Source organism: Asparagus officinalis, chromosome 10, assembly GCF_001876935.1.
Source record: "Asparagus officinalis chromosome 10, Aspof.V1, whole genome shotgun sequence".
Classification (NCBI taxonomy): Eukaryota; Viridiplantae; Streptophyta; class Magnoliopsida; order Asparagales; family Asparagaceae; genus Asparagus; species Asparagus officinalis.
Window position 1 is genome coordinate 72,917,524 of NC_033803.1, and position 26,604 is coordinate 72,944,127.

The 26,604-nt window shown below is 37.7% G+C and overlaps 4 protein-coding genes across 5 annotated transcripts in view; 1 reads left to right on the top strand and 3 right to left on the bottom strand.

Annotated features, from left to right (window-relative positions):
- The window catches only part of LOC109826938 (subtilisin-like protease SBT1.2), a 2,348-nt gene extending 826 nt beyond the window's left edge, over window positions 1–1,522 (bottom strand). The window contains 1 exon segment of the mRNA XM_020393948.1: window positions 1–1,522. This exon segment is cut by the window's left edge and continues 2 nt beyond it. Within this exon segment, the coding sequence (XP_020249537.1) occupies window positions 1–1,522 (1,522 nt within the window).
- Window positions 1,882–5,617, bottom strand: LOC109824960 (subtilisin-like protease SBT1.2). Its single transcript, XM_020391602.1, has one exon. It carries the CDS (start codon window positions 5,605–5,607, stop codon window positions 3,325–3,327), a length of 2,283 nt encoding a protein of 760 aa, XP_020247191.1. The 5' UTR covers window positions 5,608–5,617; the 3' UTR covers window positions 1,882–3,324.
- Window positions 6,866–8,821, bottom strand: LOC109826939 (subtilisin-like protease SBT1.2). The gene has a single exon (XM_020393949.1). The coding sequence runs from the start codon at window positions 8,819–8,821 to the stop codon at window positions 6,866–6,868; it is 1,956 nt and encodes a 651-aa protein (XP_020249538.1).
- On the top strand, window positions 11,355–25,081 carry LOC109825364 (serine/threonine-protein kinase tricorner-like). 2 transcript variants are annotated; one of them, XM_020392219.1, is made up of 13 exons: window positions 11,355–11,466; window positions 11,736–12,009; window positions 13,070–13,244; window positions 13,888–14,213; window positions 14,295–14,514; window positions 14,959–15,038; window positions 15,115–15,199; window positions 21,961–22,092; window positions 22,176–22,289; window positions 22,371–22,418; window positions 22,617–22,701; window positions 23,856–23,912; window positions 24,546–25,081. In XM_020392219.1, the coding sequence occupies exons 2-13, from the start codon at window positions 11,789–11,791 to the stop codon at window positions 24,650–24,652; spliced, it is 1,650 nt and encodes a 549-aa protein (XP_020247808.1). In that variant the 5' UTR covers window positions 11,355–11,466; window positions 11,736–11,788; the 3' UTR covers window positions 24,653–25,081. The 2 variants fall into 2 exon arrangements, with proteins under 2 accessions (XP_020247808.1, XP_020247809.1); XM_020392220.1 differs by lacking the exon at window positions 11,355–11,466 and adding an exon at window positions 11,599–11,627.

Consider the following 26,604-nt stretch of genomic DNA (forward strand, 5'->3'; position numbering starts at 1 on the left):
TCCCGCTGAAGAAGTTGAATGGCGCAGCCGAGGAGCCAGGGGGACTGGGTCCAAACTCTGGAGACCAGGCAGCTAGGATGTTCGATCCAGGACCAATGATGTCTGGTTTTAAGATGCCACCGTTATCTATGCTTGGACCTCTTGATGAGAAGGCTGTGACTGCTGGTGAAGGATTAATGCCAAACTTTGTGCCTTGGAATATGATGCTTGCCATTGGAGTTCCTTGCGTGTCGGTGGAGTTGATTGATTTCTCATAATATGACATGAGTTTTAATGCATCCCGTCTATTTAAGTGAGATGCCGGGAGAACATGAGTCTCAGCCCTCGTTGTGAATCGTCGGTATGATCGGTTGATGATAATTACTCCGGCACCTCCTGCCATCTTGACAACCTCACTCTTCCAAGCATTGTGATGATGCCCACCAATCTCGCATACAACAATCTTATCTGTCACATTGACATTGTCCAGTGATCCAGGTAGGCAAACCCTGTTATAGAAACTTGCTTCGGTGCCTGCATAGTAAATGGGCAAGAGGGTCAAAGTGTAATTGGTGGGTTGATAGGCAGATTCTCCTTCGAGTTCCATCCCATTTGCCAGTTTGACTGTTGCCATTATTCTCCTGTCTGTGGAGCTGGCTCCAACCGTCAGCATCCAAGGAAAATAATTGAATATTTGGCTCCGAAATGGGCCATCGTTACCAGCAGCGCAGCTGACAAAGATCCCCTTTTCCACAGCCCGCAATGTTCCCATTGCTATGGTGTCTTTGTAGTATGCTCGAGGTGTGACTCTTTGAATTGATATCGAGAGAACATCGACTCCATCATCAATTGCTCTGTCAATACCTGCCAAGATGTCACTGTCATCACAACAAGCTTTGTAGATAGCAAGGTGGGCTCTAGGTGCAATTCCAGATGCATTGCCATTGGCATTGCCAAGGACATTGGCATTATGCACAAGGCTTCCAATGGCAGTTGCAGATGTATGGGTTCCATGCCCGACATCATCAATTGGACTTGGATGATATCCACTCTTAAATGCAATCGCACCAATAATCTTGTTGCTGCAGACCGAGGTGTCGTTGAAGTCGCATCTACCCTTCCATTTGGCAGGAGGAGGTGGGATTGTACCATCATCTCTAAAGGAGGGATGTGTGGGGATGATCCCGGTATCAATAAGGCCGATTATCACCCCCTCACCTTGGTTGGATTTGTTCCAAAGGCCGTTTTGTTGGTCTAGTTGGAGAAAGTGGGGAGTGTAGGTGGTTGAGAGTGAAAGTTTCTCATCTGGGAGGGCATATACAAATCCATCTGTTTCTTTTAAGCCCAACACTTCATCTTCGGTTAGCTTTGCAGCAAATCCACTGATCACATGGTGGTAAGAGTAGATAACACGTGGTTCGTCGGAGTTTAGGAGGCTCGTAGGCAAGAAGGATTTGTGGTATTCCTCAAGTTCCTGGTTAGAGAGGTGTGCATTCTGGGGCTTTTGTACGTGGATTATATAGGTGCGCAGTTGGTCTCCCATTACGGGAAGGCGTATGTTGCTTTGGCTCTTGAGAAGCATCGGGTAGATCAAGAAGTTGACAAAAAAAGTTTGAAATGAGAGGGGAGAAAGCTTCTTACCCTCCATTGAGAACTACAGGAGAAGAGGAAGAGATGGATATCTTATAAGCTTCTTTCTTCCAGTTAAGTACCTCGTTTGCATTGCATTTGCCTTGGACCCATAGCAACGATATGTATATGTTCTCACGAGATAGATGGCACATTTTTGCTATTAGTTATTCTTCTATAGATTGGGTGATGGTGGGAACACTCAATAATGTTCCACTCAAAGCGTGGCTCTTTCGCGGAGAGACATTTCCTTTTACCAAAGAGAAGGTACGTGATTGTTATTTCAGCCACATAGCGTTTGGATGTGTTTCGGTTTGCTCCTTGGTAATAATAATCCTGCTCATCGATATGCTTATAGGTTACTTGCAATAATGCGAGTTCCTTGCTTGTCTACTAGCTTTCCAGGTTTAGAAAGCACTGTTTCCATAGGAATTTGTACCTGCTCAGAGGATTGACAGTAAACTAAAAATAGGTGCTTCCACTGTAAAATTATGATTGATCCTTCTGTAGTATTGTTGATTAGGAGAATCATGCTGCATTGCCAAACATATCTAAAGTAGGAACACTTTGTGCTTGGTTGGCATTGTTGCTGCTGCCGCTGCATCATGTGCAGCCTATTATTTGTCATGTGAGCTCAAGATGATGGTACAACTACTTGTTTCTTATTTTGGGACAAAATTGGTTATTGGGCTAAAGTATATTATCACTTTCTTGAAGCTTTTGAGGAATTTAAGGGAGCTTTAGTGGCAAAAAGCTTCAATATTTTAAACAACGAAGAGTATTAGATGATAATAAAAATAAAATAAAATAGGGAGAAAATATTTTTTTATACTTTTGGGTTCACTTTGTGGTGTGGAGTTCAATATTCATTTTCTGGCATAGTATTCCATTCAGCAATAAATGCTTTACTTTATTTTGTTGGTCATATGTTGTACTCCCGAATTTATTCATAGATGATTTGCTGCGGTTTTTGCTCTTTGTAATATAGCAAGGTGCTATGATTTTGATGCATTATCACCACACTTTCTGCTATCAAACCTTTCCAATCTGGCCGACCTGCATTGTATACTTTCTCCTATAGTTACATGCATAACTCTTCTCCATCACTACAATGATTGGGATTGATTTTTTTTTTGGCTAAGATCTGTCGTATCTAGGTAGTAGCCAATGAGCAAAATGGTTGTCAGATTTAGGTCTGCATGATATATGAAAATAAGCAGGTTACAACCTCCTAGAGTACAAAAAAAGGCAAGGAAACACTTCACAATTTAAGCCTTAAAACGGAGATAGGTCAAATAGGATGCTAGGGTTTAGTGATCCATCTCTGTTCAGAAAATACCCAGCTACTGTTGTAGAGCAGCGTAACATTTAATGTAACACTCACGTTAATATGACGGCTCGCTCTTCATTGTTTCTCCTTTTGTTATCTTGCTCTTAAACTATATACACTAACAAGAAGCATGCAAAAGAAAGAAATATTACCAGAACTGACACCGCTGTCATGGACCATAACATATAATTCGGTTAAGAGTTTCACACGAAAAGTTGTAGGAAACAAGAAATAACCCTGTCCTCTTTATGCTAGAGAAACTAGTGGTATTGGTTTGCTTGTTAGTTGTTAGGATCAATTACATGCTTCTTAGTTGAACTTAGCCTTCACAAGAGATGAATATATTCATATTAAAGCACAACGTGAATACAAGATCACGATTGATTCTAGGTAAAAGTAACAGAAATGGGACTCTTTACAACATGCTTGTCTGAGACCCAAGAAAGTTGACCTTCAGAAACCTGCCCTTTTCTTCGAGCTGGTGCTTTGGCAGTAAATGTCACATAGAAGTGTCTTCTCTCATAGCGTTTATGAAACTGGAGTCTGTAAGGATCAACCTCCACTCTCACACCCTCCGGTGCTTCTATCTTCACAGAGTAGACTGAATCCGCCTCCCCTACATTTTTCACCTTCCGTCTGATAGTCTTTCTTGAAGGAGATCCCAAAGACAATGATATCGACGGATAATTTAGTTCCTCTGCACTCTTTTCACGAATCCTGGAGCACCGAATCTGGTGTTGGGTGATAGTAGCGATTTGTCGGTCTGTATATCCTAAGCCACAAAGATACCTGATGTAACTTTGAGAATGATGGTTATAAGCGAGACCTGGGTCATTGGCTTTTGATGGGTTTACGTGTCCACCACCTAAGGCAAAGGGGCTTGCAATGCCATTATACTCATCTACAATAGGCTTTCCTTCATGGTCTAGTTTGTCTGCTGTGGTCATGATTGCTGATTTTATCGTAGATGGTGGCCAGTTAGGATTACTGCTCTTGAGTAGTGCTGCAATCCCAACAAGATGAGATGCAGACATAGAGGTGCCACTGAGAATGTTGAAATTTGAACCAGAAGCTGTCATGGGATTAGTTATAATCTCAGCTGGCCATGCTGCTAGAATGTTTGTGCCGGGCCCAACGATATCTGGCTTCAGGATGCCGCCATTTACCATGCTTGGCCCTCTAGAAGAAAAGGAGGCAACTGCAGGAGATGGAAGAGCCCCAAACTGTGTGCCTCTGAATATTATAGTTGCTTTAGGAGTGGAGTTTGTGGACAATTTGACATAGGATATGATTTTAAGTCCATCGCCGAAGCTTATATGGGCTGCAGGAAGGACATGAGCTTCAGAAAATGTAGTATCTCCTTGCTCGTTTTGGTTCAGTATTATCATGGCAGCGCCTCCTGCCATCTTTACATTCTTTCCCTTTTCAATGTTAGTGACGTTGTATCCAGTCTCACACATCACAATCTTTCCTTTAACATCTATTTTATCGAAGGAGTCAATGACACAACCCCTTTTGCCGCCTTGACCTTCAAATCCAGGAAATACAAGGGGTAACATTGTGGAATTGAATGTTTCTGGTTGGTAAGCGGATTCTCCATCTAGTTCTGTTCCGTTTTCGAGTCTTACAGTTGCCCTTATTCTTCTATCTGTGGAGCTTGCTCCCACTGTAAGTAGCCATGGGGCATCATTGACTACCGTTCTTTCCTTTGGTCCATCATTACCTGCAGCAACAACAGTAAGGATGCGATGCCTCAGTGCTGAAAAAGAGCCTATAGCGATGCTATCCTCATAGAAAGGGTGGGGTCCAACACCAGTCTCATCATCCTCTTGTGAAGTTGGAAAATGAGAGCCTATGGAGATCGATATTATATCCACGTTATCGTATATAGCTTGATCTATGCCTGCTAATATATCACTGTCATCACACCCATCTCTTGAGCAGACTTTATAAATTGCCAGGTGAGCTTTTGGTGCCATCCCTGATGCTGTTCCATTCGCATTGTTGAGAAAATTTGCACCGTCAACAAAGTTTCCTGCTGCAATGCTAGCCACATGGGTTCCATGCCCAATACTATCATCATCAACCGAGGTTGGTACACCACCCTGAAATGCTCTTGCACCGATGATCTTATTGTTGCAGGTGCTCGAATCACAAGTTCCCCTCCATCTAGATGGAGGCGCATGTACACCTTTATCATTGAAAGAAGGGTGAGAGGGAAATATACCAGTGTCGAGAATTCCGATTATGACCCCCTCGCCATAGCCACTATCATACCAAATGCTTTCACGATCATTTAGGCCTAAGAAGTTAGGTGTGTAAGTGGTGAGGAGTGGGTGACGGCGGTTCGGATAGGCATAAAGGAAATCATCAGTCGACGCCATTGCATGAACTTCATTAGCAGTGAGTCGGGCAGCGAATCCGCTAATTGATTCACGATAGGAGTAGACCAACCGAGGCTTGCCCGAGTCTAGGGTGGTGTTTGGTAGGAAGGATTTGTGGTAGTTCACCCTGTTGATTTCATGGTGTAAGTTCGTGCGATTGGGCCTCTGCACGTGGACGATGTATGTTTGAACCTGGTTCGGGTTGTTTCCAAGCTCACCCGTTATTGCAGAGAGTTGGCCATGAATCATAAGAAAAGAGGAAAGATGGAGGATAATGGCTAGCATTAGGGGGATAGGTGGCTTGTGTTTCTCCATTGATGTTAGGGGGTATTTCCCCAAGATGAATTTCATGTTGATCTTATTAAAAAATTGAAGGTTCCTAGTTTTTTTAGTGATTATGACACTACATTACAAATTAGAGTTTATCAGGAGTGGATAATGGGTGTAGTACTAAGGCAAAAATGATAAGGAATCAAGAAATGTAACTAAGAGCAGGAACATCTTAACATAGTTCTGATAGAGGAGGATCAACCTTCATGGGATTCCTTATTTGGAATAAGATTGTTATATCCAATTTTCTGTTCCTTTTGATTGTAGTGCTTCGTTATTACATTTCTGAGATCTAGTTGGCTCGAATAACTGCACTTGGTAGCAAGGTGATGGATAGCATTGGATGCCTTCACACACTCAAATAATGTGCTGGATCTTTAGGTGCATATATAGATAAACTTGCATCAATGATTGTACAAGCAGTTAAATTTATGCGCAAGCAGAGCTTATAATGCTCATCATAGGATGCCATTCATACTAAATGTCAATTGTTATTGGCTTCAATTGTGGACTTCTTAATGATTCTTTGCCCCTGGGACATGACATTGGTAGGTCACTATCTTGATCATAACAGAGACAATCTATGCCATAGCATCTATTATTTGCCTTGTCCAATAAAACTTGCTCTTACCAATTTCGTACAAAACCTTAAGCAACACTTGTGCGTAGTCCTGAATTTTTTTCTTTATTGGGCGGCGTGGGTGGGGCTGAGTTTTTCTGTTGTGGTTTGTTTTGGGTTTTTTTTTTCTCCCTTGCGTGGGTGCTGCGTACGTACACGCTTGGGGAAGAGGAAGAGGGGGGGGGGGGGGGGTGACGATGGTTCTTCTTCTTCTCTATCTAGTCAATTAACATGACTGAATCCTGGTCATAATTTGGGTGGAGGGGCGGGCTGAGCAGTGAAATAAAAAGACATAATAAAGCGTTTCTTTCGGCATTAAACTTATGTTAGGATGGCCTCTTTGAGGAGCTTCTGTATCTGTTTTTGAGTAGAGGGTAATTGTACAGTAAATAGTGATCCTAGAACACGGGTCATGATAACATTTATGTGATAAAAAATGCTAATGAATAATCACTCCCACAGAATAAAAGCTGTCATAGTTTTGTAATTAACATGGAAGAACATGAACAGAATAACACTATCTATTAGTGAACTCTGGCCTGCTAAGCATCTATGATCTATCTTATACTAACTGAGGAAATTTTGTGCAAATCATCAAATGAAGGTGACAGCTATTGGGCTTCTGACTACATGCTTTCCAGAGATCCACATCAGCTGTCCTTCAGAGATCTGGCCTTTAGTCTGAGGTACACCTTTGATACTAAATTCGACACTGAATCTTTTCTTCCGACCGATCTCATAAAAGTGAAGCCTGTTCGGAGAAACATTCACTCTCACTCCTTCAGGTTCTTCTATCTGTACCGAATAAACCTCATTGGCTTCGCCTACATTTGTCACAGTTCTTGACACTATTTTCTTCTGCCCTGGTTTTAGGTGTACCGATATTGAAGGATAGTTCAACTCTCCAGCGCCGGTGTCAATAACGCCAGCACAATCAACCTGATGTTGAGCAATAACTTTGAGTTGCTTACTCGTGAAGCCCAAGCTGCAAAGGTAACGAGTATAATACTGGCGTGGCTGAATATCATACACAAGACCTGGGTCGTTAGCTGCGGATGGATTCACTTGACCTGAACCAAGAGCGAAGACGCTTCCTTTGCACATATTATACTCATCAGCAATTGGATTTCCTTCCAGGTCTTTTCTATCAGCAGTTGTCATGATTGCAGACTTTATTGCAGCAGGTGACCATTTTGGGTGATTTTTTCTGAGCAAAGCTGCAATCCCTGCAATATGAGGTGTAGCTATAGAAGTACCACTGAGGAAATTGAATGCTGAAGATGATGAGCTTGTTGGCCAAGATGACAGTATATTTGCACCCGGAGCAATGACATCTGGCTTCAATATACCACCGTTTATCAAACTCGGGCCTCTTGAAGAGAATGTGGCAACAGCTGGTGACGGGCGAGCTCCAAAGTTTGTGCCATCAAATTCAATTGTCGCTGTCGGAGTAGAATTCGATTCTAAGTAGGATAAAACCTTCATTGCATCGGCGTATCTCAAATGAGCTGATGGGAGAAAGTGAGGTTCAGAAAATGTAGTAGAGCCTAAGTAGAATGGATTCATGACTACCATTGCAACCCCTCCAGCTTTCGCAACAAATTTACCCATCTCAATGTTCTTAATTCCTTCAGCTTTGCACGCTACTACCTTTCCTCTGAGATTAAGAGAATCAAATGAGGCATTGTTGCAGCTTCTATGTTCTTGATTCTTATAGCCAGGAAAAACTAAAGGCAACATTTTGGAAGTAAAGTTTCTCGGTTGGTAAGCAGATTCTCCTTCAATCTCCATCCCATTTCCTAGCTTTACAGTTACGGTTATTCTTCGGTCCATCGTGCTTGCTCCTACCGTTAAAATCCATGGAGCATCGTTAAGTATTATGCTCTTATATGGACCAAAATTGCCTGCAGGCAAGCAAGGCAATATACCCTTCTTGATCGCAGCGAGCGATCCTATAGCAATGACATCGTTATACATGGGCACGATGCGTGGATGATTTATGGAGATCGATAGAATGTCGACTCCATCGCTTATGGCTTGGTCTATGCCTGCTAGCACATCAGTTGCAGTACATTCTTCTCTGAAACAGACTTTGTACACAGATATGTGCGCGTGTGGCGCAATTCCCGATGCCACACCCTCTGCCTGGCCGAGACCATGAGCATCAGGAACCATGCCACCTGCTGCAATGCTGGCAACATGGGTCCCATGACCATGACGTTTGTTGGCCACCGGTGGTGGCCTGCATCCACCTCTGAACGAAATTGCGCCGATGAGCTTCTTGTTGCACGACGAAGGTTGTCGGAAACCACATTTTCCTTTCCATTTGGCCGGAGGAGGGGGGATCGAGCCGTTGTCATTGAACGAAGGATGAGCAGGGTCGATCCCACCGTCAATCACTCCGATTATGACGCCCTGTCCGTAGGATGAGTCAACCCATAGACCATCCTCCTCCCACCGGCTGAAGCCCAAGAACTTGGGCGAGTACGTCGTCGCTAGGGAAAGGCGATCATCGGGCTGTGCATGCACGAACCCGTCGATGGATTCCATCGCCTGGACTTCTTCGGCAGTTAGCCTAGCAGCAAAGCCGCTGATCACGTCGCGGTATGAATAGATCAGCCGTGGCTCGCCGGAGTATAAGGTGGCGTTCGGCAGGAAGGATTCATGAAAATTTTCGCGATCGGTATCGTGTAGGAGTTTGGTGCCTGTAGGATTTTGTACATGGACAATGTAGGTATGGATTTGAGTAGAATTGCGGAGCAGAAAGGAATTAGTTGAAGCAGTGAGTAAGAGGAAGAGGACCAAGTTGATGTATTTGTTTATGGTTGTCATGGTGATTCATTGCAGAAGAGATCGAGGAGAAAGACTGAAACATGCAGTGGGTTATCGTTGAGTGGGTGAAAAGTTTTGGGTGTACGCGCAGCATGAAGAACACGTGAGATGCGTGGGGAAAGTGTGGATCATTTGTAAGCTTATCATGATTCATGAAGTGGGCGCAAATTTACTCCACACTGATATTTTGATTGGATTTAGACAATAATTTATCTAAATCGTAATTTAGATAAATCAAACACTCATTATGTCCTCCATGAATTGCCTACATTGTTAATTTGAAATACAAATACAAATCACAATGCGTTAGTAGATGAAAAAAATCACGATCACCAACCAAAGTAAATCAATGACTACGAAAAAAAAGTAGTGGTTCCTCTACTATTTTTCGTTAGTGAAGGAAAATCTACATTTTAAGTTTTTTGGGTTCTCAAAAATCCTCTTCGACTTCAAATGTTTTTCAGAAAACTCTTCGGATTTACCCCCTCAGGTTCTAAAATTTATGTTAAAAAAACTTCTCTTTCCTAAAAAAAACGTCAGCTCATTCGTGCGGGTTGCTGTTCTGATACCCACAGGAAATAGAAACGCAGCCCGCCACGACAGGAGAGGAAGCTTCGCCCCCCCTGTTCGTGGGGCCCAGCGGAGACCTGGGGCTCACGAGAAGAGCACCTGTGTGGGACCCACGTTTCCGGTATAAGAAGTCGGGGGCGACTGCCGGCGCATGAATGAGTACGGTTTCTCTATAGACCGTTGATTGGAAGTGATGGACGGATCGAACGGTTGAGGATTTTTTTCTATTTTTATATTAGTACGGATGTGGATAATAACAACAACTCCAAGTTGTCACAGTATTGTCAAGCCGTTTCCCCCGACAGAAACAACATGGCCAATTTTGTGATATTCTGGGAGCTAGCGTCAACACCATGCAAAGTAGAGTATATCATTTTTTTTCCTCGCTATATAATCCGATTTTTAAGTTATTTTTTTGGTTTGCTACAGTATTCGGTTGTGTGTGCGCTACAGTAATATTTTTTAAACAGTATCTCATTTCATGTATGTTGCAGTAATAATGACGTAGTGAATGTTACTGTATTATTTACTGTAGTATGAATAGTAAATTTTGGGTTCTCCCATTTGTATAGAGAGGTAGATATATGTGACTTTTGACCCAATGCTCCTTTTTTGCAAATTGCATATCCTAATAAGAGCTTGAAATGAAAACAAGTTAAAATACTCTCTCTATAGTGCTCAATTTACAAATACATAAATAAATAAATAAATAAAATCGTTAGCTTCACTTAAATTGTAAGTTTTGTAATCATGGCAAACTTACAGATAATTGAATTCAAGCTTTAGTGTTTGAACATCTGAAGGTAACATAACTTTACAAGGTGATCAATAAATAGTTGTATCATTTGTCTTAATAATAATAATAATAATAATTGGTTGTGAGTATTTTGATACTAACTACATAAAATATCAAACATTTTACTGTAGGGGCTGTGCAGACTAGTAACGTCCCATATTTGGAGGGAGATAGGCTTTCAACATTAAGGACAACATGTAATACCTTTATTTCAATGTGTAAATGAATGCAAAAAGTCTAAGACCAAAAATTTGGAATGAGTGCTCTGTTGTTATTGTTGTTACCGGTAAAGTTTAGAAAATCTAATATTTTCTCTTGAAAGAGCGAAAAGGTAAATCGCACATAAATGCTATATAGTTTCACCGACCCTACTCTCAAGCGACATCTATTTTGAAATCGAGCAAATAAATGAATAAATGGTTCAAAGTATTTAAATATTATAGATAATGTCCTAAAGTTAATAAGAACTCAGTTTATCTACGTATCCAAGAACGCCACATGACAGAGAGGGTGCTAAAGTGTAAATTTAATGCATTTAAGTAAGGAAATTTATAAATTGATAACGTTTATATACAACATTGAGTAAACCAGAGGGCACAAAAGACCAATAATTTGAAACTTTGAGGCATGTGTCTGTAATTTTCAAATACTTTGGTGAAGAATTTATTTGATCTATTTTAAAATAAATACGAGATTGGTGAAACTACAGGGAACTTAAGTGCCAAAGTGAATAATAGACGGAAAATTGAAGTATAAACAATTTTGTAAAAATGTGTACGTCGACATGCAAATAAAACTTTCGCATTTTTACAGTCGAAAGTTCATACTAACAGGGGTCTGTCTGTAACTAATCCTTAATTTATTTATTTCAAATCAATACAAAATTTTCACCGAAGAGGGATCCAGTATCCACGATTCAAAGGAGCGGAAATGGCGCTCTCCCCTGAGAATCTCACCATTTCGACTTCTAATTTTCTAGGGTTATTCCAATTCTAAGGTTTCTTAATCTCTCCAATTCCCTCTTCATCTCAATTTGCTATTAATAAATTGCGATTTCTCTCACATTAATCAAAGCCCCCTCAGTGGCACCAAAAAACCCCCCAAATTTGGGGTTTATTTTCCCTCAATTTCGGGATTTTGATTGATGTCCTCTCATTGGTATAGTGGAGGGCAAATTTTGATCGCTTACAGCTAAAGAAAGATTCCAGCTTTTTTGTTTTGGAGGAATAAAGATTGGATTTTTTTTTTTTCCTTCTGTTCTTCTAGATCTAAATATCTATTGCAATTTGGTGGTCTGGGTGGATTGATTGGAGGGAGTTATGGATTCGGCGAGGAGTTGGCTTACTAAGCTTCAGCCACGAGAGAAATCTACGAGCAAGAGGAGAGAAGACGGAAAGGAATCAAGGGATGGGTCGAAACCGCCGATAATAGCCGACGAGGCGCCGTCATCTGCGACGAAGCAGAGAGTTGCTGCTGCGAAGCAGTACATTGAGAAGCATTACAAGGAGCAGATGAAGAATTTGCAGGAGAGAAAGGAGAGGTAATAATTTTTTGAATTTTCGTTGTTCAGGTAATAACTCGACCATGGCGTTATTCAATGATATTGGATATGGGTGGTAATGGAAAAAAAAAATTTAATCACGAAAACTGGACTCTTACTGCATTGACCGTAAATATGATATATGCACTAGCTAGGACTTAGGAGTAGGTATGGAGAAAATATGTCCTTTGAGCTCGATGAGTCTTGTATTCTTTTTTTTTTTAATTTCTTGTTTATTTGTTTTAATAAGTCATTAACATTTATACACTTCAGTGGTATTTGAGCTTGGCTGTAGTTAAGGAGATTCAATCAGGAAAATTACGCTATATGTATTGACTTGATTGAATATAATGAGAACGGGATGGATATCTCGTTTGCTTATTAATTTTGAGTAAAATCTTAAGGGCTCTAATCCAAAAAGTGTCCAGCCATTTTTATCAGCAAAAGGAGGTTAGGACCTCATTTTCCTAATCAAAAGGATTTTTCTTGGTTACAAACACTTTGTTTTGGGGAAAGGAAGAAAATGTTTTGTAATGGAGTTAATGTGGCATCTGAACAAACCTTTCGGAATCTAGGCTTATAAACCTAAGGATATTAAGCCAAAGGACAGATAGGTGCTATCCCAATGTTAAAATTCTTATCCCTAATGAAAACAAAGGAATTTTAATCTGAATCGTCTAAAATTTGTATTCAGGTATAATGATTTGTGCATATACCGGTTCCAATTCTGCTTTAGCAGCATGAGCTTATCTGGAAATTTTCCAGTTTACATCTATGCTGATTTTTCTTCCCTGCCTTGTAAACCTATAGAGGGTGTTGGATCTTTTTGTCATATGCTTTTTTTGGCACGTAAATCTGAGGGGCAAAGATGTGTTCGGCTACTTCTTCTCTTTTATTTTTAGCAGGGTGATCTTCTGTTGAAAATCATCCTACCTGGTATACTTAATGATTTCTCGTCCATGACTTATAGACCTTAGCAGCTTGATTTTTGTTCTTGTAAGGTTGTTTCATGCCTGCAAACATATTATTGATAATTCCCTCTTATGTATTTTGAAAACAGAAGAGACACACTGGAGAAAGAGTTGGCTGATTCTGATGTGTCTGAAGAAGAGCAGAATAATATTCTCAAACATTTGGAGAAAAAGGAAACAGAATATATGCGCATCCAGAGACATAAGATGGGCGTTGAAGATTTTGACTTGCTGACAATGATAGGAAAGGGTGCATTTGGCGAGGTATATTTTTCACCAGAAATGTTTTGAAGCTTTTAGTCTTGTGGATCTGGTTTATTGTTACGTATCTATGCATATTGTTCTGTTTGAATGACTATGAAAGTCAATTGTCCATCCTTCTGAGACACTGATATGAGGAAGTATATCTGTTATTTACCTTTACGTACATTATTTATGTATTGACATTTTACACTACAGATTATCATATTTTCACTTCCTTGCCTAAAATCTGTCCATGTCTTTTTGATGTGTATCAAGTTCTTTTCTGATCATTTATTCATGATTATAAAACTTAATGTGAACTTTGTAACTCATACCCGAGCCCAGTGCAGGATTCAAGTGCATGGAAGTGTTCGGTATATTTTTCATGTTATTGAGGTTAAGTATGTTCAAGAAACGAGGGAGAAGCTAGTTATTCAGATGTTACCAGGAAAAGTATTTCCTCTGATCTTAATGGTGTTTTCCCTGTTGGGAGTATGTTCACCTGATTTGTATGCGTAGCATCCCTACTTCTAAAATTTGCAGGGTTCTTTTGCCTGCATTATGTTCTGTGACTGTTCAATTGTTGTCTGACTTCTGCTATGTATTCATCACTATGTGTTATCTTGATTTAATATTTTAATCTCTTCTTGATTTTCTAGTGCAGGTCAGGGTTTGTAGGGAGAAGGCAACGGGAAACGTGTATGCGATGAAGAAACTCAAGAAATCAGAGATGCTACGACGAGGCCAGGTTGAGCATGTTAGAGCTGAGAGAAATCTTCTTGCTGAGGTCGATAGCAACTGTATAGTAAAGCTTTATTGTTCTTTCCAAGACAGTGAGTTTTTGTATCTTATTATGGAGTACCTACCTGGTGGAGACATGATGACATTGCTTATGCGAAAGGACACATTGACTGAGGATGAGGCCAGGTTTTATGTCGGAGAGGCAGTCCTCGCCATTGAATCTATTCACAAACATAACTACATTCACAGGTTTACCAAAGGACTAATTAATTGTTGCATAACTTGCTGCCTTGATTTATTATAAATAACGATGTTCTTGTGATGTTACAGAGATATCAAACCTGACAATCTGCTATTAGACAGATTTGGTCACCTAAAGCTCTCAGATTTTGGGTTATGTAAACCATTAGACTGCAGTAACTTTCCGAATCTGAATGAAGCACAAGGCAAGAATGACAGTGGGGCCCTACAAAATGATGGAAGTCCTGCTATACCGAAGCGCTCACAACAGGAACAGCTACAACACTGGCAAAAGAACAGAAGAACTCTGGTAATTCCTATTTACTACTGTTTACACTATCTTCCTAGTAATAGCGCACATCATGTTTTTGATAATATTTGGCATCATAATAGGGGTTCTATCTATTGGCTCGATGAAATATAAAACTTAAGAACTTTTCTTCTTCCTTTACCTAGAATTATGTTGTTCATTTATGGCATAATTTAAATTCCATCAGTTATACTATTCTCATAATTACAAAATCATTCTTGTGCATAAATAATTTCTTACATATCATCTCGAGCACACATTTAGTTAATTGCATTGGTTTTTTTATTAATTTTGTCAGTAATGGTATATAGTTAGACAAGCTTTTAAGAAGTATATAATGCATTGCACTAAATTTAACCGTACGTATATGTGATTTGAAATGTTATTAGATGAAGATAACAGTTGTTCTTTTTTTTCCTGAGCCTGTTGGTTTTAAAAATGCAGGCCTACTCTACTGTTGGCACACCTGACTATATTGCTCCTGAAGTCTTGTTGAAAAAGGGTTATGGGATGGAGTGTGATTGGTAATATTATTTTTGACATTTCATATTTAGTCTCCATGGACGAACATATATACATTTAACTGTTTTTCTGGAATAGGTGGTCGCTCGGTGCTATTATGTATGAGATGCTTGTGGGGTATCCTCCATTTTATTCTGATGAACCAATGACTACATGTAGGAAGGTAATTTGAAGTAATGCTTGTAGAACCAGATCTTTATTTGATTACTAATTAATCTATCCATATCAAGTAATATAGATTCTCCGATCCTTCCTTTTCATATGTGTACCTAATTGGTTTTTCCAAAAAAAGTGTTCTTAATTGGAAGGTTGTCTTTTTTCATGCAACTTACTGGTCATTTAATATTACCTTTACAAGATCGTACCAGATTGCATATCCTGTTGTTATTTCACACTGAACTCACTGACATCCTTCCATTGGTCATGAACCATCTTGTTAAACATTAACTATCATAACCCAGTAAAAAGTCACATAAAATAATAAGAAGAATGTTTGAAGAGAACAATTAATGGTTAATTGGAAAAACTAAAGAGGTGGGAGATATACACTAAGCATCATATAGGATAAAAAGTGGCGGTCTGAAGGTGCATTTTAGCAGGCGATTCTCTCCTTGCTAATGTATACCTCCGCCTAGTTTCAAATGAGAAGGAAGAAGAAAAATAGCAAAAAGAAATCCCTAAATAGAAAGATAAGAGATTCAATATTTGTATATCCATCTCAAGCAAATGCTAATACTGCATCTAAGGAGATAGCGAGTTTTTCGATTTGAGCTGAGATGGAAAGCACAGGACCAAAGGGTGCTAAGAGGAAAATGCAAATGGATGAAATCCTAGCCAGATCTAATCCCCTTTCAGATCCTCATCAGCTGAGATCTGGAATTCAGGTCACTCGACAGTTAAGTTCTTCTAACTCTACCTTATGAGCGGATTAAGTAGATGATGACATTGAATCTGGTTTGATTATGAATGAATATCTGGATGTAGAAAATATCGAAGTCTCGTCTCCTTTAGCTACTCAATCTAAGAATGGAATTGATGAATCCGTAGTTCCAAATCTGGAAAGAGGAAAATGGTAAATCTGATAATATAGTATAATGTAGTTCAGAAAGATGATGAGACTATGGAGAATATTGAACCTGGATCTAGGAAATCTTTTGTTAGCCTTTTTGCTGATAATAGGAAATTCGAAAATGGGTTATCTCTAAGTTTCATGTCATCTTCCCAATCTAATACAGTTTCATTCAATGCTGATGAATGGAAAGAGGGAGAAGATTTTTGGAAATATGCTTTAATAGGGCATGCCATTAGATTGAATGCTAAATTCAAATCTATGGAATCTTATGTTAATAAATTTTGGGGCAAAATTTCAATTCTGAGGATTTCCTTAATCAAGCAAGGATTATTTCTTTTTTATCTTCAAATTGAAAAACAAATAAGAGATGTTCTAGAGGCAGGTCCTTGGTTTTTTGGATATAGACTTCTGACGCTAAAGCCATGGAGTATAGATACAGATTTGGAAAAGTTACAGGATTTTTATTATCCAAAGTGGGTTTAGTTTCCTAATTTGCGTCTTAACATATGAAGTTCAACTGGCATTAGCAAGGTAGCTAGCCTCATTGGAAATCCAATTGCTACTGATAAGCTCACAGCTACAAGGCAGAGATTGAGCTATGCTAGAGCTTTGTTGGAAGTGAAATTATCACTAAAGGAACCTTTACCTGATCAACTGGTTATTCAAGGACCTGGTGGAAGGAGCTATATGCAGAAAGTCTTATATGAATTCAAACCAAGATGATGTTCCTTATGTAGCATGGTTGGACATGTGACTGAGCAATGCAGAAGAAATTTTGTTAAAAAGATATGGGTTCCTGTTAACAGCCAGGCTGGAAAAGATGCACAAGGTCCTATAGAGCATGCAGTTCGTAAGAATGCTTCTGGACAACCTGCAAGGGATTCTATACTCCATGACAAACATGTGCAACATGGGACTAGTGAAAAAGGCTTTAATACTGGACTATCTGATCAGGGTGCACAATCTGATACAAAACATGCACATCATGAGGCTGAAGTGTAGGAAACCAGAAACAGAAATAGGAACTCTGAACCTGTTATTGCTCATCAATTCTCATCTCCAAAATTTGTGGACGAGAGGGGGGTTAGTCCCGGCTTATCAAATCAGGATGTACAAACTGTCAGGAAACATGCACACCATGAGGCTGAAGTTCAGGTAAACAGATCTTCTGAACATTTTACTTCTCAACAATTCTCATCTCCAACTGTCAATATATCTGGGTTTACAAGTGTCAATAGAGCTAATGCAGTAAGGAGAGTAAATGTTGCTGAGGTGGCGCTTCATGTATTCAACTATCTCATTTCTCTCTTTTGGAGAAGCACATATCTGAATTTGACCCCTCTAGTGTTGATAGGAGTGGGATATCCAATAATGTATCTAGCTATTTGGAATATTAAAGGATTTAATAAATCCTCTAAACACATGATTGTGAAGTAATTTATACATGATTATAAACTCTCTTTCTTAGCTCTCTTAGAAACAAAGCTTCCTAGTAACAAGATGCAGCTCTTAGTAAAGAAAATAACAGAAGACTGGAAATGGATCTCAAATGTTCATGAAGCAAGCTATGGAAGAATTTGGATTCTCTGGTATAATGATTTCTTCACAGTTCAGAATATTAAATCATCAGAACAATACATGAGTCCATGACATGTTCAATTGAATCCAGAGATGATAGACTCGCATGTTTATGTATTATAGTCTATGCACTCAATCAAATGGTAGACAGGAAAAGCCTCTAGCATGATTTGCTGGCATTCAAACAAAATGTCAATTGTCCTCGGCATGGTTTTAAATATCGACCGATAATCCGATATTATCGTCGGGTTATCGAATTTGGGAGATTTTCGCTAAGATAACTAGGATTTTTAATCGGTTATCGTTTTTTGAGGTTTATTAGTGAGTTATCGGCGATAAAGGCACTTATCGGCCGATAAGTATGCTCTAAATATCAGCTTTATTGGCCGATAAGTAGGATTTGAGAGCTTTTTTTTGGATTTGCTCTTTGAATGTTTACAAATTATGAACTATTTGTTGCTTTTGGAACTTGGTTAATTAGTGATTAGTTTATGTTTGTTTATGGATATTCATAATGACTCATATCTACTAAATATCAACTTAGTAAGTTAGTTTATGAATCTTATGATTAAACAATAATTATGTAGATGTGTAGATGGTTCTTCATTCTTGATGTTATCTTATTATTTGCTTGTTTAATATTCTATTTTGACTAACATTATATTTTTCAAGCTTATGTTTGTTTATTATTTGCTAGTATATTACTTCGATAAATACTACTTCACCGATATATCCCCGATTTTCGCTATTCGATAAGGATTTTGACCGTCCGATAAATCCCTGATAGGTGACATTTAAAATCTTGCTGACTCCCTAGTTGATTGGTGGAGATTTTAATGCAATTACCTACAATGATGAGAAGATAGGGGGTGCACCAGTAACTGAAACTGACACAGAAGATTTCCAGAATTTTATCACTTCAAGTCAGCTAATGCATATTAGATCAACTGGATGCAGGATGTTACTTCACTTGACACAGAAGATTTCCAGAATTTTATCACTTCAAGTCAGTTAATGCATATTAGATCAACTGGATGCAAGATGTTACTTTACTTGGTACAATAAGCAAGAGGCTGATACAAGAATTTGGAGCAGATTGGATAGGTGTTTGGTTAATGAGGATTGGATTCTTCTTCATACATCTAGCCAAGTGGAATATTTGATGTCAAATTTGCTTTGACCACTCTCCAGCTCTACTAACAATAGGAGATAATGACTTTGAGGGTAAAAAGGCCACATTCTTTAATATGTGGGTAAAACATTCAGATTTTATTGCAACAGTCAAATTAGTCTGGGAGTAAGAAATCTATGGCTACAGGATGTACAAGTTTCACACAGCTCAAAAAACTTAAGTCTATTCTTAAAGAGTTGAACAAGAAACATTTCATGAATACAAGTGAGCAAGTGATTAGAGCAAACGATGAGCTAGCTGACATTCAAAGGCAACTGAATGATGACCTATTCAACTCAACGCTAATATCTAAGGAAAAGGAAAGCATCAACAAATGTGTCAGGTTGCTGGATTGTGAAACCTCTTTTTATAGACAAAGAGCAAACATTAATAGGGGATTACATGGGGATAAAGGCTCACAATTTTTTCATTCTATCATAAAATAAAATACATTATAACAAAGCTTTGTCTCTATATTCTGAGAATGGATCAAGGATCACTAATATGACTGGGATAATACAGAATTTATTGACTATTATAAAAAACTATTGGATACTGTTGTTTTCACTTCCATACCTGATCCAGAGATGATTTCAAATGGCCCTTTGCTCTCATCTGCTCAAAGAACCATGCTAAGTCTTCCTGTCTCAAGAAAGGAAATAAAGCAAGCTATTTTCTCAATGTCAAATGATAAAGCTCCAGGACCAGATGGATATAGTGCGCTCTTCTTCAAAGCTGTTTGGAGTGTCATTAATGAAGAACTGTGTTCAGCTATTGAGGAATTTTTCTGCTCTGGAAGGATGCTTCGTACGTTTAATACTACACCCATCACTTTAGTGCCTAAAATTCTCAACCCCAAATTTGCTGCTGATATCAGACCTATCTCTTGTTGCAATTATGTATATACAATTATAACAAAAATCATTGCATCTAGAATTCAAAAAGTTAAAGGGTATTTGATTAGTGATGCTCAGAGTGCTTTTGTTAAGGGAAGACTGGTCTCAAGTAATATTCTCCCAGCATATGAACTGATCAAACATTATAGCAGAAAACACACCTCTCCCAGAGCTATTCTGAATATTGACTTGAGGAAAGTATTTGATACTATTAGTTGGGATTTTCTTAGATCCATGTTGATAGGGTTGTGATTCCCTAAAAATATGATTTTGTGGATCATGGAATGCATTTCAACTCCAAAGTACTCCATATCACTTAATGGTTCAATACTTTCAAGGAACAAGAGTGTTAAGGCAAGGTGATCCATTATCCCCCTACATGTTTGTGATCGGAATGGAGTATTTGTCAAGAAAGCTAAACACTCTCAAAGGAGATAGGCTATATAAATTTCATCCTAAATGTTCCAGAATGAAGATAACTCATTTAATTTTTGCAGATGACCTTCTCCTGTTTGGTGAAGCTGATATGAACTCAATAACAAGATTGAATAATTGCCTCCTGGAGTTTAGTCAGGTATCAGGATTAGAACCAAATCCTGCAAAGTGTTACATATATATGAGTGACATAGAGGATAACTTGAAGTCTCAGATATGCACTTACCTGAATTTCTCAGAGGGGATCCTACCAATGAGATATTTGGGTATGCCACTAATCCCAAAGAGGCTTTCATGGCTGGACTGTTCTTCTCTGATAAGTAAGGTTTCTGAACAAATTCAAAGCTAGCAAAATAAAAGGACCCTGTCATATGCTGGAAGGTTACAATTGATTAAATCAGTTATATTGGGAATTCAAATCTTTTGGATTAGCAATTATATACTACCAATCAAAGTGCTAGAGAAGATTGATAGCATGTGCTTTGCTTTCCTTTGGGGTCATAAAGTTCACTTGGTCTCTTGGGCATCTATCTGTCATGATAAGAAGCATGGTGGTCTAGGATTGTTCTCCGCAAAATATTAGAACTATGCAGCTGCAGTAAACTTCTATGGATGATCCATCTCAAAAAAGACTTACTTTGGATTAAATGGGTTCACAACAACTATCTGAGGCAAATCAATATCTGGCAAGTTCAAGCTAAAGAGAATGACTTTTGGATGTGGAAACTACTCCTAAGAGTAAGGGATATGGTAAGAGAAAAATTTGGTAGCGTTGACAGCCTACTAAATGTTATCAATGGCTGTTGCAACAATGGGAAAATCAGCATATCTTCTATATACAAGATGCTTATTCAGCAAGCATTACCAGCTGTTTGGTCTGAAACTATCTGGGGGAGATGACATTATCCCAAACACTCTTTTATTCTGTGGTTAGCCTCTCTTTACAGACTTTTAACGCATGATTGATTATGCCGATTGAGTATATTAGACACAAATCAGTGTGTCTTATGCTCAAATCTTCAAATGGAAACATGTCAACATCTTTACTTTGAATGTCAGTACTCTACTCTTGTTTGGAACAAAGTCATGGATTGGGGCTATGCTTGGAGGTCATGCAACTGGAACCAAATCATAAATTGGTATAGCTTGAATCTGAAGGGGATTGGATTTAAGAAGAAACTGAAAAGGATGGCACTGTCAGTAACAGTTTACTTGATATGGTAGGAAAGGAATTTCAGTATTTTTCAGTATCTATGCTAAAATTTTGGATGAAAATATTCCACTTCATGTGAGGGATTATCTTGAGGGATTGTAATATGTGAAGTCTGGATTATCTATAACCAGACTTTGTTTCTGAAAATTTTGATGTACTACAAAACTTTCACATTTTGGTAAATGGATAAAAATTATTTCATTGACCAAAAAATACACTAAGCATCTTTTATAGCATCAAAATAAACCTAGTCATTCTTCTTATGGGCTTAACAGTTTATAAGCTTTTGTTTCAAATGGCGTGAAGAATTTAGTATAGTATAGTAGTATGCATAATTTCACTTGCCACAAGGCCCACAACTAAGGTGATACTGGTGGCACATTCTTATAAGAACAAGGGTAGCGAAGCGCACAGATCTAGTTACCACAGAGCATAAGTGCATCCAGTATATAAGGATTGTTCTATAGTAGCATTCAAAAAGATTGTCTATTTCTTTTCTACTTTAGTCTTTTCATTCAAAAGTTCACTTTGGGACTGTTTTTTTGATTGATTCATGTAGATAGTAAATTGGAGATCACATTTGAAATTTCCAGAAGAAGCTAGGTTAACTCCAGAAGCTAAAGATCTTATCAGTAAACTTTTATGCAATGTTGACCAGAGACTTGGCACAAATGGTGCTGATGAAATAAAGGTTTGTTTTCTCAGATCAATGTCTTAATTTAAGATTCTTTGCATGTCAAAATCTCTTAAGTAGTTGTATCATGTCAATTTTAGGATCATTCTTGGTTTGAAGGTGTCCAATGGGACAACTTATATCAAATGGAGGCTGCATTTATACCAGAAGTGAAGGATGAATTGGACACCCAAAATTTTGAAAAGTTTGAAGAGGTAAACGTGGAACTGTTTACTTGCTAGTTGTATCGAAAATTCGCCATGTACTATTTATGACTCTTTATCTGCATGATGTAGTCTGACAGCCATGCCCAAACTTCGTCAAGATCAGGCCCTTGGAGAAAGGTAGAATATATAACATTCAGATGCTGAATTTTTAGTGGCATAGAAAATTCAATTTAATTTCCCCCTATTTTTCTATTAGTAAATTCAGTTTCTATGTACATTTGAAGCCTAGTTTGACCTTTAAACTTAAAATTTTCCTATTTTTTAGTTATTATCTTGAGTAACTCCTAAAGTGTGGCTTGTCTTTTGCTCCTCCAGATGCTTTCCTCAAAGGATATAAATTTTGTTGGTTATACATATAAGAACTTTGAAATTGTCAATGATCATGAAGTGCCTGGGATAGGTAATGGATTACTTTTTTCCTTAACTTCTTTTTACATGATTTCCCCTTTTGTGCTAATCATTAGTTACCTGGTGTGAACACTGTACTAGTTTGTTTGTTTTGATCTAGTCCAAAAGAACACTTGCATTTGACATTTGCATTCCTATCCACTATTTAAGTATTTATCTATTCTTTTTGTACCATTTCCTTGTCATGCATTACAACTAGCTCGTTTCCCCTTTCCTTGTCATGCATTACAGCTAGCTCGTTTCCCCTTTCCTGACTGTATGCACATATACAGATTACAATAATAATCACTTGTTTTGATGCATAGAATATGTAATGTGCGTGTATGAACAGCTATGGTTCTAGATAACAACCCACATACATATGTGCATGCGCACACATACAGACAATTGAAGACCTGTACAGTTGTGCACCGACCCTCCATTGTATGCATTTGCACAACTATGGATGCATGCTTCTTTTCCTTCTTTAGTATAGGTAATATGAAGCTTATGTATGCAAAGAGCACTGATTGATTAGAGGCTTTATTCATGTGGTTGGCCCAAAAAAATTTTGGGAGAACGGTTTTGTTTTTGTTCATATTGTTTTTCTTAATCTAGAGGAGTTATAGTTCCCTAGCTGTAATCAGGGAAAGAAAATGTCCGCGTGCATTATTTAGCTAATTGTATCTGGCAAGTTCTTGAGTCGTTAAGCTTCGCGAAAATTCTTGATTCACCTTGTTGCATTGGAATCTGGATCCTCTCTAATTAGGTGGCAACAGGATAGGATCCAATTACCTCAATCTTCACTGTTTATTCTTATTTCGATGGATAAGATGAGGACACGTAGAATTTCTACTATCACAAAATTGGTTTGCAAAATATCTGTTTTAAGGACAGCGCTGGTTTCAAGGTAATAGTGAAAATCCTGGCCACATCTTATCTCTTGAAATTGGAATAGATGGTAAATGTTAGGATAACTGCACCCTTTCTACCACCTAATTGGAGAGGGTCTCTATCCGTTGCATTGGTATTAATAATCCCTTTATTTGCTCATTTAATAACTCCCTACTGCAGCCAAATCAAAGTTTTATGGTGAAATTTTACAAAGTAATTAAAAACTTCTGTTATGTGCTGATTGCTGAACAGTTTATTATCTTTTTCTTACAGCTGAACTAAAGAAGAAGACAACAAAGGCTAAGAGGCCATCGATCAAGTCCCTTTTTGGTGTGTTGCTCTTCTGAATATGCTTACATTACAAGTTTGTAATGAAACTCAATTTTGCTTATAAAGTAATTAAACGTGTCTCTTCATTATAACAGTCTGCAATATGTTAAAAATACTCACCTTAAACCTAGTTTATTTAATTAACATTCTATGGAAAAAGAGCCATGCTGTGGTGAATAATTCAGTCTTATAAATTCTATTATCACAAAAGTAGAGAACTTTTACCATGTTAGCTACGATACGATTATTTGGATCCAGAAGAGGAGGCATTTGATATCTAGAGAACTAGTGGTTGATTGTTGTTCCGTTGACCAGGCATTAACTCAGTAGCTCAATTAATTATGTTAGCACATATGTACGTATAGCTGTTGCAGTAGTCAATTTGGATAACTAAAGTGAAATGACATACTAAAATTGTGAATACAGAAAAATGTAGTAAAGTTACCACAATTTTATCATAAGTTAGCTCCTATATTTCATGGGTCTCACAATACATGAAAATTCCTCATGCAGGGCATATAATCTGATTTATATTCCTGAAACACAAAAAGTTTCTCTTGCAAAGTATTGTGAACAGATGTTAATTATCTGAGAATCTTGCTATATCTTTCATCTCTTTATATTTTATTTCAGAATCTCCAGAAGAGGACCAACAAGCACATGAAGAATCTGGTCAAGGGAGCTTCGTGATTCGTTCTCAACTAGATATATTCCAGAATGACAGGTCATCTGCTATATAAACGAAAAACCTTTGATCTGTATGGACTCCGGAGGCTTATAAACTTCATGAAATTCCAAAATCCAGCTTAATAAACCCCTACCTGGTACAGTTGGAATTTTAGGGGCCTGAGCTTCGTGGAAATTCAATCATTTGTGCAGAGAAATTAGAAGAAACAGAGGAAGCGAACAAATTCATTGGTATAGGATCAGGATATTTTAAACTTGTTTTCTGCAAAGTAAATATCGATTCTTTTACAAGTGATCGATATCATTACCATTTTTACCATTTTCTTTTTCTTAACCAGGAAAGTGTATATACCTTCCATACTGTTCTACTACTGAATGATGGAGAAATGTGATTGCTGTGCATGTATTCAAACTGACCAATTAATTGGTTGAAATATCAATATGAAAAAATGGCTGCTGATGCCATGTAAATTCAGCAAATATACTTGAATGTTGTTTTCCTTGCCTCACTTGAAAGAACTTCAAATTTATGCTTTTATGGTGATATATTATTTGGTGACAACAAAGGTATTTGGATGTTTTTTCCTTGCTTCAGGTGCCCTTTTGAAAGAACTTCAATGTAAACACACCGTCATGATTTGACCATCCGTCGAGCCATGTAAAAAGTTCTATTCATTCGAAACCGTTAAAATTGATACGAGTGGATGAAGGGTCAAACTACGATGGGTTCACCCCAAATTTGGTGCGTTGGGGTTTTAGAATACGTAGATCAAGTTCAACGGAGCGGATCATTCATAATGTAGCTCAATCAAGTGATCATCAATGACTAAGAAACTTAGTGGACGTCCACTTAAGTTGACATAAGTTTCTCTCTCTCTCTATATATATATATATAGAGAGAGAGAGATATATATGTATGCTTGGTAGTGAGGTGACACAATCCCCTCTACTCATTCAAATGGGTGACCGCATTCACATGGGTTGAGGAGTGTATGTGAATATGCAACCATTTGAATGAGTGGAGGGGATTATGTCACCTCACTACCAAGCACAACTTTTTGTGCTTGGTATCAAACATACCAATTTTTCTCATATATATATATATATATATATATATATATATATATATATATATATATATATATATATATATATATATATATATATATATATATATATATATATATATATATATATATATATATATATATATATATATATATATATATATATATATATATATATATATATATATATATATATATATATATATATATATATATATATATATATATATATATATATATATATATATATATATATATATATATATATATATATATATAGAGAGAGAGAGAGATATATATATATATATATATATATATATATATATATATATATATGGGTAATGTTTTTCTAAGGTGACACCTTAGATTCACACCTAAGGACGCGGCCTAAAATCACATCATTCCCTAATTTTTTTTGCGATCCGCTCCGTTGAACTTGATCTACACGTTCTTAAACCCAAACACACCAATTTTAGGGTGAACCCGTCATGTTTTGACCCTTCGTTGAGCCGTGCAAAAAGTTCTATTCATTCGAAACCGTTAAAATTGCAAAAAGTTAATTGTTATTTTTGTATTTATTGCTAATGTGTGGCAATCGAATTAAAATTTGACACGTGGTAGCAGCATAGGAATTTTCCTACGTTGCCAACTCACCTCCCGTTTTCTCATATATATGTACACACACACTCTATTTAAATCATACTACGTACTCCCTTTTAAAAGCACAAGAAAAAAACTTTTGGTAGACAAATATACTCCTATAAAGTTTGAACTATCCTATCACTAATCAAATTTTAATTTATAAATTGTATTTAATGATTTATTCTAATTCTAATTAAATAACTTCAAAGTTTGAACTATCCTAATCCTATTCAAATTCTATTCAAAGTTTGTTATGGTGGTTAGAATTCTAGAATAGTTTACAACTAATTGAGGGA

Coding starts and splice junctions, on each gene's coding strand:
- LOC109824960 (XM_020391602.1), bottom strand. CDS start 5,607: ATGCTAGCCATTATCCTCCATCTTTCCTCTTTTCTTATGATTCATGGC.
- LOC109826939 (XM_020393949.1), bottom strand. CDS start 8,821: ATGGAATCCATCGACGGGTTCGTGCATGCACAGCCCGATGATCGCCTT.
- LOC109825364 (XM_020392219.1), top strand. CDS start 11,789: ATGGATTCGGCGAGGAGTTGGCTTACTAAGCTTCAGCCACGAGAGAAA. Junction 15,200..21,960: donor CAATGACTACATGTAGGAAG/GTAATTTGAAGT, acceptor TGATTCATGTAG/ATAGTAAATTGGAGATCACA. Junction 22,093..22,175: donor ATGGTGCTGATGAAATAAAG/GTTTGTTTTCTC, acceptor TGTCAATTTTAG/GATCATTCTTGGTTTGAAGG.